Source organism: Haliotis asinina, chromosome 15, assembly GCF_037392515.1.
Source record: "Haliotis asinina isolate JCU_RB_2024 chromosome 15, JCU_Hal_asi_v2, whole genome shotgun sequence".
Taxonomy (NCBI): Eukaryota; Metazoa; Mollusca; class Gastropoda; order Lepetellida; family Haliotidae; genus Haliotis; species Haliotis asinina.
The window spans coordinates 21,048,809-21,063,778 of NC_090294.1; the positions used below are offsets into that span (position 1 = coordinate 21,048,809).

The following is a 14,970-nucleotide window of genomic DNA, read 5'->3' on the forward strand; positions in this document are numbered from 1 at the left end:
TAGACCATCCATAAGAAATCAAGGACGTCTTGTACAATCAGACACACCTTATTTTTCACGTTAATAAGAGTCACACCTGTTTGATAACGGACAATGTTTCATCTTTTCTAAGATGCTCATAATTTCTCCTTTACAAAAATGGATTTGAAATGAACTTTTCAAATCTAAATGTATTGACAAAATCAGCTGTTCTGCTCCACAAATGGGAACAATTCAACATACATTTTAAAACATTTTTACATACAGAGTTGACAAACAAATTTCATTATGATACTAATAAAGTAATAAACTCTGCTATATTCTTCTGATCACAGTTAGCAGAACACAGAGGCACCTCAAGGTGCAATGCATTACATTACATCCTGTACAAAGGCACAATATTTACCTGACAACTAACCACAGTGTGAGGTGCAGCCAAATGTTGTAAGTATTATGCTAAATACAAACTAATAAAAACAAGAAGTTTCATTTTTTGCAAAACTTGTACAGTGGGTATCCTGTTTGTTATTTTGGTGTCATGTAATTACATGTATTCACAGCCTAGAATATCCAGTTAGTACATGTCACCATCTGATTAGCTTGTTATTAATTTCCTTCCTTTTTGATTAACTGAAAATTAGGTTCTCCACTATTATTATAAACACAACTGATGATTTGAGACATTTTCACCATTGCAATAGTTAAAACCCCTCTGATACTTTGGCACACCTCCATCAGTTTTATACTAATCAACATTTGATAAGGATACCAAGCTACTTCACTAAACGACATGAACAAAACAGAAGGAATTCAGTTTCGATAGATAAATAGTATATTACATTCCCACTTCATACAGACATGGAAGTAAATAAGAACTACAATGTACAAAATAACAATGTGGTGAAATTGCAAAGTGTATTTATTTCCTGAATAAAACATTTGTCAGTTTATAAACTGATTTCATTTCAAGTACAGAAGCTGAAATCAGTAAAGTAATTTAAAAATTCTTAACTGTTTCATTGTAAGTGTTTTATGTCTAGTAAAGTTAAGCATCCTTTAACTGCCTGCATGAGAAAAAGCCAAACATTGTGATTTCAGCCTAAAATCATCTGGGGCCACTGAGGCCCCCAACAGGGTCCATGATTTATTGATTTGCATTTAAATCCACAGATTCATGGAAAATTGCCATCCCTGATTGTTGGCCATGTCTCAGATTCAGCAAGCAATGACAGAGGGGACATACACTGATTATATCTAATTTATGTTTAGGATAACATTCTGAATATATACCCACGCTCTTCAAACAAAACGTATATTATCTAAAACAAATTAAAAACTCAATGAGAACAACACTTCGCTATAGATATCAACAGTATCAATACTGATGCTGTTTAGATATTACTGATATTAATAATATATGTATATAATAAGTTATCTACGAACCACCATTTGCATGGTCCCTATTCTGATCTGTGAGATCGTTGATAATTTAGTGACGTCAGTAGTCACGTGTTACACAACATGCTACCTACCTGAGACTGAGACATACTCACATATTACAGAAAAGGTACATACCATATGCATTACAGAAAAGATTCATAGCACTTACATTACAAAAAGATTCATACCCCAAAAAATACAGCGAGGATTCATACCACATTAATTACAGGTAAGATTCATAGCGCTTACACTACACAAATAGCACATTAGAACATTATAAAAATTATTTCATTAACACCCAAACCTCTCCTTCAATGTAAGATGAGAGCTTAATATTTTTTCATGATTCATTAACAACTGCACAATGTCTGCATCTCAATATGACTTTTTTCAGAGCAAAATAAATAACTTCTAATTCTGAGCAGAACAAATTCATGTGAAAAGTAGTCCATGAAATTCTTCAGCACAGAAAACTGAAGGGATTACTGTAATGTCTCAAATGTGTTTGTACAATAAGATCCTCTCTTCTGGATCTGCCAGTGTCCATTTCTACCTTGACTCTCAATAAGACCAATGAAAGTAGAGTAATGATAATCACCCTCTATCACTGCCACTGGCCAAACACACAAGGAATATTATTCAGTGCCGTGAGTGAGTGAGTGAGTGAGTGAGTGACAACATTGGCCATTATTCTTTGACTGGCGTTCTAGAAGATGAGTAGCTGAAGAAAGAGCACTATTTCATCTTCTTTAATCTGTACAGGCAATGTTTTGACATAAACCACTTGCTGAACAATATTAGAATTTATGTCTAAATGTTGTCTTTACCGAATAAGAGTTATACAGCTCTAAAAATAGCACTCATTCTCCACTGACCATTCTAGCAATAACAAATAGATAAAAGGTGAAAATGTATGGATGACGTTTTCTTATTTATCATCACATTCACTTGATAATGGAGTAAGAATATACCAACCTTTCACAAAGATGCTGACATCAATACATTTTCAACTCTTATTTGTATCCCTTCAAAATGCAGTGTTTAAAGATTTTATTCCACAAACATATAACAAAGAAACAGTGCACTAACAAGTTTGACATCTGTCAACTGATTAATGCTTAGAGCTCACCTTCAGACATGAGCCTGAATATGTATGATCGTCCCGTGTTCACATAATTCACATTTTCTGAAACCATATACATACTGAGAGAAACAACTAAGTGAACACCACTTCATGGCAGTGTTCCTGTATTTATTCTCAGATTTCCTCCAACAGCGCTATTCAAAGTTATTGATGAAAACTGGAAAATATTAAAGGAATGCTTGAATTTTCCTGTGCTCCTCAATTTGTTTCAGGATTTGACCTGCAGGTATGCACAATATCAATCTAGCATTCAAACTGACATAACATTTCAAGGCACAACAAAATATTTGTTTCCTACATCCCACATCAGAAAAATATATATTCTCTTGATTAACTAATATCCTGATATTATGTACAAATGCAAAGTATATTCAAATAAATTCATTACGGTATTTGATGTATGCCTGAAAACAATGTGTATCATCTAACCTAGGGGATAAAATAGTATCCCATACTACAGTATACCTACCAGGTGCTACTATGGCAACAAAATATGAATAAAATGTATTCAAAGGTTACCACAACATAGAACTGATGACAGTCATGTCCAGAACACATACTGTAATGCTTGAGATCATTGCCACTATTGTTTATGAAAAGAAGGTATTTACTGTACATTTCATATTCCAATACCAAGGAACACGACTGATTAGATTATGTGAAATGATATGAAATTATGTTTATTCAGTAAAAGAAGATTGTATTCACCATAAACAGTGATTTCAGTATACATTTATTTAGATAACTGATCATGATTATTCTGGCTTATGGAAATTGTTGAAAATACATTCCTGGACAACAGATGTTATTAATAATGTGTTTAATATGACATGATCAGACAGATATTAAGAGAGGTATCATCTGTATCACAGACCACAACAGTTTTGTTGATTATGTTGTCAATAACAAATACTGAAGAATAACATCACTCTGAACATTAATCCAGAGGCGTGTTTAGAGCTGCAAGCGACTGCATGATTGCCTCCCGTGAGTGCTCGCACGGCTCCTGAATGGATGTGAGCACTTAGTTACATTAAACCATTCGTGACTAACTTGTGCTATTCCGAGACAAGCCGAAATAGATTTTCATCCTCTTCTTGGAGGTTATGGAAAAGGGCGAGTGGTGACGAATGACATCTATAAGACAAAATAGTATGGATGTCAACTTTATTGTTTACACAACATTTCTTGGGTATTCCTTGCTCCTCCTTCGGGTGATGATGATGATTTGAATAGTTTTTTTCATTAAACACGGTCGCCATCTTTGTTCGCTTGGCCAGGCAGCTGTGAGGATGGTTCATGGGCACTCGTTGAGGCTTGTCCAGGCACAGACATTCAGGGTTGAGTGCTTGCGGGCGCTCACAGGCGCTTCTGAACATGCCTCAGTTATCATAGAATTCAGGTGTGCACAAGGGAGGTAACTCTACATAGCAATGACTATGGCAAGTTAAGCATCAGGGTTCCCATATAAACAGTTACAATGTCATGGCTATTCATGGCTATTTCACTTATTGCTGGAAAATATCTTGCACTCCCAACTAAGTTCACCTTGTGAGCAAACTGTGGAACTATCACAATTTTGTGTAAAACAGGGATTTCTTTAGTCATCATTCATTTTCAAGGAGTTGATATGCCGATGTTGTATATGAACACTGCATTTGGTACAATAATGGAAAACGAAATATAGACACTACTGTTATACTTGTCATTAGTGAAATACATATAATCTACCCAGAGCCACATGACTTTGCCCTTAATCTGGGATTGTCTACTGTCATTAGCAGCCACTATTTATGAGAGATTCAGACTGTCAGTAATACAGCATACAATTTTATGCATGACAACTTCTTGTTTACTGCAAAGAACAGACATTCGTTGTAGATTTGTTTAACCTGATCACACCGAAATGTCACTCAGCAGTAATGTCCTTCAAACAAACATTCAGACTTAGGCTCAGAGATTCTGACTTCCGCTCTTGGACAGATACGCCTGCACGGACTTCCACAGTGCCTTGATGTTACCGAAACCGAACCCCGATGCTCCACATCGCTGGATGATTTCCAGGAAGAGGGTGTCTCGGTCAAACAGGGGCTGGGTGAACTTCTGCATGAGGTATCTGGAACACAGTGAGTGAGAGAATTCAGTTCTGTCCACACTGTGCAATTGTTCAGCTATGTGGCAGCAGTCTGTAAATACTCGAGTCTGGACCACACAATCCAGTGATCAACAGCAAGTGCATCAATCTGCTCAATTGGGATACAAAGTCAACCAAGTTCATGATCTTCTTAGTCGCCTCTTACAACAATGGCTTACTGAAGATCAGTTCTAATCCGGATCTTCACAGATACTGAAACACAAGTCAGAAAATATGGTCAGTGTGTATGTTGGGGGCACTGTCACACTGGGAGTCTAGGTCACACAGAGTACTTGATATTCCAGGAATCTTCTCCTCCACCACGCCAGACCAACTTGGAATTGGCCTTCAGTAACCCATGTTTGTCGCAAGAGGTGACCAATGAGATTGGGTGGACAGGCTCCTTGTCTCAACTGACACATGTCAATGTATCCCAGTTGTGTAGATCAATGTTCATTATGTTGATCACTGGTATGTCTGGTCCCAAATCAACTTTTTACAGAATGCTATGATATAGCTGAAATTGTGCTAAGTGTGGTGTAAACAACAAAGAAATCCACCCAGATTTTACTGCAATGCAAAGTCCATAAATGAAGCAAGTCTAGATTTTTTCACCGGGGCTCCTCATTAATTTGTATGGAGTTATGTGTTTCTGTCAGTGGCTAAGCATTAAATAACGGCATCTCTTACCTGTGTGAGTCTTCACTGTCCTTAGCATCTGCATCTGCATCTGCCTCCATGTCTATCAGTATACCCTCAGACTTGAGCAGTTCAGGCTTCAGCCCAATCTTCTGTATCTCATCCAGCTTTCCTTCCTGTCACCATGGAGATAAAAAAACAACAAATTATTTCTGACTTTTTTAAAGACAATTTGGAACCAGAAGCAGTGCCTTAGGACACTTACAGGCCCTAAATATATATTTTAAGGCAGGAACCCCTAAAACACAACTGAGTGTACCCAGCACAAACAAGTAGAAAGACCCCGTGAAAGTTAGTGGTGTTAAGTTTTCATGTTAGTTTCAGCAATATCCCACCAGGATGGGATTCACACACTATACCCATTCTAGCACATCAAATAAAGGTGTGTAGTGTTAGTTTATTCTTTAAACACTAGACCACTCTTACACAACATTCGTGCCCAACATCAAGTTTAGCTTGAAGCAGCGATTTCATTATAGTCATGGTAACAGGTCACACCAAGATGGAGACCTGAACCTTTGGCAAACACCTCACCATCTAGGCTAATGATGTAACTGATGGACAGCATTACTAATCAAAAACAGAACATGGATGAAAGAATCAAATCTCTTTTGCTCAAAAGAAAGCTGAATGTTTTGGATGTTTGGAAAAATCACGGCTGAAAATTTTCTGCAGATCGGTGGAATTCCAATTCTGCTGGGGTCATTCTGGGATCTGCAGCCTCCTGGATCCACAAATCATTTTCCTTTCTTTTCACTTATACCCAGTCTCATTCCTAAATAATCTCCGTAGAGTGCAAGGAACATCATGCTTGTTTCACGCCTGTCACAGTATTTGTGGATTATTTACAGGAAATTATTGTTACCTCGTAATAATAATTGGGAGGTGGCTCGGCAAACTTGACCCCCTTCTGTCTCAGCCCAGTGATGGTGGAGATGATGTTTGGTGTGTGTAGAGCTATATGCTGCAGCCCAGGGCCATTGTGTTGCTGAAGGAATGTGTCCACCTGATTGGGCCCTGAAATAACACACGAGAAGAACTGATATGTTTTAAACCTCCACTGACGGATCCAAGGAGGGGTTTCAGGGGGGTTTGAACCACCACATCCCTCTTTTGAAAATGACTAAAGACCATATCGAAGGGGTTTTTACATTGACAGAGCCAACTTGAGCGGTTTCAGCCGGTTGAACCCCATCCCCTTCATAATACATGTACCTGAATCCACCAATCTATTGTTTCATTCAAGTCAAAGCTGGAACATACCGGGGTTCTGCCTTGGTTCTGATGTTTACAATCAATTAACTATACTCATGGAAATGAATACAGGAACATATGAAAGGACAAGTGTGCCTTTATTCTTTTCCAGGTTTCTTCACAAGATTTGTATTGCACTATGGGTGAAATTCTGGAAAAGAATAAAGGACCACTTGTACTTTCGTGTGTTCTTTAATTTGATACCATGAGTATACACTGAAAGGCTGTATTTCTTAGGTAAAATGAAGCATATTGGCCATTGAGAGCAAGAACTGAAGAACTTGAATCTGATTTGTCAGGAATAGTTTCCCACTTTCACAGGGCCAATCACACAGAGTGAAGGTGTAGCTTTCACCTTGTTTTAACAGAAAACATAGAACTGACATCTACCAGATAAAAATTGGTATTATTTTGAAATGCTGAAACAGCAGGATGATTTTCATATTTTCAAAGACTAAACAAAGTAAAGCAAAAATTACTATGGTCCTAAAATGCCTTTACTAAAATGAATTGTTTCTTATAAAACAATAAATATCTTTTAATATACATCAAACATACAAGAGTATTTCCAACTTTTCCAGATTTCATAAAAGATTTCGTAACAGCTGCATGATTTCTTTCAGAAAACAAAAGCATTCCATAGTAACTGTCCAGTATAACAGTTTTTCAAGAACTGCGAAAATTCAAACAGTAATCTTCCTGGGTACCTATTCTGAGCAACTTGCCATTACACAATACAGAACCAGCACTGACAATGACAATGCTGAAAGCCTATGTTAAGTTTTACTAGTTGCAGTTACCATAGTGCACAAGATCATTTTGTAAAACATCTCCATGGACATCTGTTACCTTGAAATGGCAAGGACTCCGCCAGTACAAATGTTATGCGATCCTGGTTCTGGCTAGGTGCAACCAGTCCCACCTCGGCACACTTCCAGTACTCAAAGGCCATCATCCTCAACCCAATGTTATCTCCCTTGATCACCATGCCATCTTCCTCATCCTCTTCCCTGAAAGAGGAAGAAACACACACCAGTCAGTTTAATACATGCAACATCAAATTAGGACTTGCATTCAGTGGTCAGTGTGCTGGATCAGAATTCTGGTAAGAGCTAATATTGATTCATGCTGCTGTTAGCAAAGATACAGGTGAAAATAAATAATATCAATGCTACAATACTGACAAATTAAAGAATCTCTACCAAGAGGTACACTCACAAATAAGAAGTTGTTATCCAGAAATTTGTCAGTATTGTACTTCCCAAGTTCTGAAATGCCAAACGTTATCAATGCTACCAGTTTTATGAGAAGATGCATCACAATTGATTAAGTAGGTTGCTATTTTTAAGGGGTAGCCTCAGTGGGTAAAATGCTCATTCATCACACTGAAGACATTTGCACAGTGAGTGAAGACCATTTCTGATGTCCCCACCAGAGACATCGCTTGACTATTCTTAAAACAGAGTAAAACCTCACTCACATACAGGGCTTGATTTAAGAGATGTTAACCAACTTGCACCAGGTGCAACCTATGAAAAAACCCTGTTTGCACTAGGTGCAACCTGTGACAAAAAAACTAGCTCCACCAGCCAAATTTCATTTGCACTGCTTTGAATGCAATATGTAATGAAAGAACTATGTTATTGAAGTATATAGATGTTTTCTTCAGAAGTTTTTATTTTTTACTCAAATATTTCAAATATTTCTCAAAGTTAGAATAAAAACAACAATGCAATTTCTAATATTGGGTTGCACCAGTACAAGTAAACATGCATATAATTGAGCCCTGACATATGAACAACATTCGTAATATTCTTTGACAATTCAATTTAGATAACAAAGGAGCAAACACTGGTTTATGGTTTTGCACTGTTTTGTAACCTATATCATAATCCTGGGCAGTATGGGATACCTTGGTTAGCTCCCACCAGCTATCAGGTGATATGGACTCATATACTCACACTTGACAGTTTCAGAGGTGAAAGTCCATTATCACAGTGACAAGAAATCTAACCCAGTACGGATTTGGGATGAATTACAATACACTAAAAACACAAGAATGATTTATGTAAAATGTAGTGTCTCCTGACAAGACTGGGGGTAATTCTTAACAGCTGCAACTCTTGATAAAATAATATTTCACCATATTTTTTAAAACACATGCCAATAAAGAACAAAGGATATTCATTATGAATGTAGTTACATGGTAAACCTTATTGCAACACCCATTATTTTAAACCCTTGCCATTTATATTCATATCATTGTCAAAACCATGTTTATTTGTATGATTATACTGATTCTTTGGCAATAGACTGATACTATAAAAATTTGAAGTGCTGCAATACTTGTTCCATGTGTACACCTACTTTTTACAGATTTACACAAAAATAGACAGGGTTATAAAAGGATGCTTGTAAAAGTATAAATGAAACATATTTAACCAAAGACTTTCTCCTGTGCCTTCATAATTACAACAGACAGTCCATACCAGACCATAAACAGCACAGTATTTTGTAGAGGTGTGATGATACAGAAACTTCACGATATGATACGTATCGAAATATCATGGAATGATACAATACAATTTGATTCACACCATAATATGCTATCTTTAGTTATTTTCTTTAAAATCATATATTTTGATATCAAGTAACAGTGTAAATTTTGACATAACCATCAATTTCTAGTGAAAATTAACAATTTTAAGGCCAACAATATGTATCACAATATGAAAATAGGTATCAGTCTCTTTATCATCCAATAAAGTATCACGATTATCAATATTACGATACATATCGTCACAGCTCTAGTACTTTGAGAGGCTCAAGTGTTTGAACCAGGGTTGGAGGACAAACAATAATCGATATATTACATGCTACTCCTTGTACTATTAAACTACTTCTTGTACTATTAAACTACTTCTTGTACTATTAAACTACTTCTTGTACAATTAAAATACTAACTTTCCCCACTTCATGTACAACAATTATTGTCCAACAAAGAACCCATTTGCTATAATCGCATCCATCATCTCAGTCAGAGCTGAAGAGATCGATCTGCTGAGCAGCAAAATCAAAACAATCCCAGTGACAATATTCTGGGTCAAAGGTTTCCATTTTGTAATCACTCAAACACTATTTAAGGAACTTGTAACACACACCACCAGAAGTGAGTGAGTAAGCTGGGTTTTCAGCCACTTTTAGCAATATACCAGCAATATCATGGCAGGAGACGCCAGAAATGGGCTTCACACATTGTACTCATGTGGAGAATCAAACCTGGGCCTTTAGCGTGATGAGCAAACGCTTTAACCACCAGGCTACCCCACTGAGTGATCAGTATGTTTTACTGCTAATACCCCTAACTTAACATACAAAGCAGGGAAAAATACTCACATTTCATGAATTTGAAATGTTTGTGGTTACTAAGATTATTCTGGGACAAATATTGTTGACAACCAAGTTAATTACATCCTCATGAGTCACTGGTAATAAAAACTGACACTGCTCCTTGCTTAATGTTCATATATAAACATCAGAAATACCACATTCACTGTACTAAGCACCCCATTTTAATAACCTCAATCTATAAGTGCTAGTATTCATTTTTAGTGCCACACACTAGAATTTGAAAAATGTGCATGACAGTCCATAGTTTCCAGTCTATATCACTTACTTTTTGATCAGAAGTTTGCATGAAAAGGGATGGAAAATACATGCAGTTATTTACATATTTTCCAAAAGCAGCCATATTACCTTACTGGCATGAAAACACCGGGATGGGCACATTTCACTTTTCATTCTTTCACTGATATGTATTATTCAGCAGTCTTGTTAAGCTTCACTGGTGTATTTGGTGAATTGAACTGTATTCCTTTATTATCTGTGGTCACTAGAATTGAATATTTACCAATATGTGGAAGAGAGAGTTTTTCTGACTAGGTTTTACTGTTCGTTCTTTGTGAATGGAATGCAAATTGGAAGATATGAAAACCATGAAGTAGTTTAACTGAATTAGTTAGACACGCGGCACAGACCTGGATATAAGCAACATTGTTTATGATGTACATGTTTTCTTTAATATAGAATATATTATTTAGATATTTCAGATTAAGTATTCGTGAATAAACATTCATTGTCATTCCCGTACATTAATAAAAATACTTTATTTGATTCATTTTGTAGCTGTATCATTTATCAGTCAAATGTCATGCAGTGTTTCTGTTTTGATAATGACCACTGGCCACAGGGATTTACAGGACACAAATTCCTGTATACTATATGCATAAAAATTGATAATGGATGCAATGAAATAGACTAGTGCCTCCACAGGAAGGCAGAAAAAGTCCAAATACATTTTTTCAACATGTTGACACACAATACAATAACAGTGACTGAATTGCAACAATATTATAACATAGTATCAGTAATAATATTTAAGTGTCTGGGACCCCCATTTTATAGTCCAGGACCCCTGGAAATTAAGAGTATGAGTCCAACAGACCCTCAAATACAGGACTCAAGGTAAATCCCTGTGTCACATGAAGCATGTACAGAAACAGTGTGGCTTACATCACCTTCTGTACAGATCAAATCACAGATTGAACAGGAACCCTACTGGATTAAATCTAATGGCTTAAATCTAATGGCTTAAATCTAATGGCTTAAATCAAAATTTACCATTATTTACCACATGTCACACTTTTCTAAAATTCAGTATTGCATTTGTCTCATCGTGCTCATTAATATTAACTACCAGCCCTCACATATTACTGTATAAATTAAAAAGATTGAAAGAATTAATGCAATGTTGCATTGAATTGACTCTCGCACCCTCTAAGAAACCAAACTTTATTTCAAGAAAATATCTCGTAGAACAGTCTTTCCGAATACCCTAGAACCACAACTTGTAATTAAGACCAGTTCGGAAAAAACTGACAACATTGTGTGTCACAGTCTTTGATGTACGGAGCAATCGTTCACAATCCATATATGGAAGTGTTATCTGCTTGGAAGCCATTTGCCTCGAAGTATCAATTATCAATTTCAGGCAAGTGGTAAGCGATAATAGGTCGCTCAGGAAGTTCAAGTGAGTACATATACCCTAACACACCCAGAATATATACATATATATATATATATATTGATATATATATTATTACAGACCAGAATATTGTCGAAAAAGTGTGACATTGTGCCATTAAGTACAGTTTCTCATAAGATCAATTGTGCATAAACAAAAAATCTAGGAATTGCAACAAAACCAAATTTTGCACAGGCACATGAAATCGACAGACCAATTTTGATGACTTGTCTCATAATTTTGGACACCTGAATAAAAAATGTTGTGTAACAAATGCTCATCATTTTGTCACATTTTGCTATTTTTTTACTACTTGTTAGTAGAACTGCCAGCTAACCAACAAGCAGGCGTATTAAAATGGGGGTCATCTCAAAAGCCGTTATCTGGATACCACTTCAGACGTTCAATCGGAGTCAGTGTTGCCGCTTTCAGAAGCCATGACTGAGCATTTGGAATCGGTGTCGCTGTTGTCATTGTTGTCCGAATTGGTGTCTAGACTGTTGATGACTGGCTTGATAACAACATGGTCCAATCCATTTTGTTCCCAATAATGTCTTTCGATACGAAGTTGGTCTGATGATTTCATGTGCCTGTCCAAAATTTGGTTCTGTCGTAATTCTTAGATTTTGTGTCTGTGCGCAATTCATCGATCTCAAATGGAATGAAACTAACTGTAACAGTGATACATAATCATATCACAGATTTTACAAGAGAGAATAAACCTACCTGGCTTAATTCATGTTGCTTACATCAAAATTTACAAACCTATTTTTCATTGCCTAGGGGACTTATTATGTTAAATAAGGCATTGTTGACAGACAAATGCTACCTATGTACAGAGGATGTGCCTGCTGGTGTGTCATGAAATCAACATCTGCTTGACCTGATGACTAGCGGTGATGACTTCATCAGTGGTTGATTAAAGCCATTCAGACTCCAGCCAAGTTACTGATCCGCGCACCTGACATCTGACTGAGTATCACAATCATACTGACCAGTATGTCCATCCATTTCAATTAATGTATTTGACATATTGTATTTTGTTACAAGTGAAAGTAACTATTGTCAACGCTCTCATGAAGGGTATGCACAATATTTGATCAAGTCTATCAGTTGTTGGACTTTCACTTTTGTGGAAGATGAAAGAGTTGAATAGGTTATATCGTGTGCTAGAGATTGGTGCCTCACTTTGTGAAAGTGTGGCTGTTCATTATCCTGAATGGTACTCAACCCCCAAACAGTAGCAGAATCAGGGATGGCAACAGGTACAAGTGATTTCCGAGGAAAATCAGATCGATTGATTTGTATCTAAATCGACAGAAAAAAATGCCATCCCTGCTTTACAAAGTGGACCGAACTTTCTGATATTTCCTTGAAGATTTTTCCAAGTTTTACTTTGACAGTTACTTTTTTTTTCAAGTCTGAATATATTCCTCACTTCTCTATCGATATCACTGATTAACAGTTCTTGATCACAGGTTAAAATTTTCACCTTAGGGACCGTTCATAATTTATGGCTTAGGGGGAGAGGAGTGATGATTTTAATGGGGGGTCATCCATTTTGTTCTGAGGAGGTATGGGGGGTCATTAATTGTGTACACATGTTCTGAGGGGTGGGTCATTGATTTTGTACATGAAAAGTAGGGGCGGTCACTTACTTTGTACATTAATTGTTGATGGGTCATTCACATTATACATGCAACTTTATAAAAATTATCATCACACACCAACAAGCCATAAATTATGAATGGCCCTACATTTCAGTAGATAATTTGCTGAAAGAAACTATCATAATTCATGCCACCATTTGCATTTACCGATATGTGTCTAAAACAGCATTTCCTATAGGCGGCATTGACCGATGTGATCCAATGGTGTATTAGCATGGCTTTGTTTACCAACTTCACAACCAATTTTATGATCAGTTGATACTTATGTATGACGCATCTAGATGCCAATTCAGTCATTCTTGGGAACAACATTTATGTCAAGTGATTGACAACCATTACAGGTTTTATTCTACTTTCAATTACTCACAGAGTCATTATCACTCAAGGCACATTTTCACTAATTCTAAAACAGTTGGTTTTGTTTGTTGTTTTATGCCACAATGAATGATATTCCAGCTACGTGGTGATGATCAGTAACCAATCAAGTCTGGGACAGACAACCCAGTGATCAAAAGCATGAGCATCAATCTATGCAAATGGGATACAGTGACCTGTGTCAGCAAGCCTGACCACCTGATCCTGTCAGCTGCCTCTTACAATAAGCATGGGCTTCTGAAGAACAGTTTTAATCTGGATCTACACAGGTACTAAAACAAGTTGGGTGTAATTAATGCAGTTAAAGAAGTACTAGTAAAATAGGGACCAGCTGAAGATTGGATAATATTGTTACCTACCTGTTAACCATGAACCTGACCATTCCAAAGTGTTTTTGATACCAGCTGATCACGTCATGGAGTGTCCCCATTTCACACACAAATGTCACATGGTCAACGTGGGTTAATTGTACATTGTTTACACTTTGGGAACCGTTAACTGAAGTTGTATTCAGCGTGTCATCTGGGGTCACAGGGACAAAGCCTGGCATAAACAATCCCCGATAACCATTACTCTGTACAAGGGTGTGTTTCACGTTCCCAACGCATGATACGATGGTGGCAGTCTTTACGTCTCCTTGATCGCTCGTATGACATTGAATCGGTCTGAAACATTCCACTCCGGAGTCGATCAATTTCTTTAGACACTTTTCAATGTCTTCGACTTGAATTGCGACATCAAATGCTGTGTCGTAATTTAACTTGCTGTTTCTCTCTCTTTCCGACCCACTTGTGCCAATTCTGCTCCGATCAAACCATATTTTGACATACGGGTCTGCAATAATTTCTTCATAGATGTCGGATGTAATTTCTGTTAGAAGAAATCTTGCCCGTCCGGTCGTCAGCACCCACTGTTTCGCAACTGCAGAGGTTCTTGTGGCGATTAGCTTGAAACAATACTGAGAAATTAATTTCTGGGCGAATTTAGAACCATCTTTCACACCAAATTCGACGTGATGAAGACAGCACTGATCCATTTTGTCGAGTTCACCCCTAAACTACCACACGTGCCTTTCACCGCTTGCAGCAGACAGCTATTGCTACCTCCAAACAACGCTTGTCCTTGCTTATATAGTGCTTTCGTATGCAGAGAAGCGAGCCCCCTGACGTTGCGCGGAGGTCTAGTGAGTAAA

The 14,970-nt window shown here is 37.1% G+C and overlaps 1 protein-coding gene across 1 annotated transcript; it reads right to left on the minus strand.

Annotated features, from left to right (window-relative positions):
* Window positions 1–3,713: 3,713 nt before the first annotated feature.
* LOC137265419 (4-hydroxyphenylpyruvate dioxygenase-like protein) lies at window positions 3,714–14,881 on the minus strand. The gene is made up of 5 exons (XM_067800815.1): window positions 14,138–14,881; window positions 7,500–7,660; window positions 6,262–6,413; window positions 5,388–5,512; window positions 3,714–4,679 (listed from the first exon to the last, which is right to left on the minus strand). Exons 1-5 carry the CDS (start codon window positions 14,812–14,814, stop codon window positions 4,517–4,519), a joined length of 1,278 nt encoding a protein of 425 aa, XP_067656916.1. The 5' UTR covers window positions 14,815–14,881; the 3' UTR covers window positions 3,714–4,516.
* Window positions 14,882–14,970: the final 89 nt, after the last annotated feature.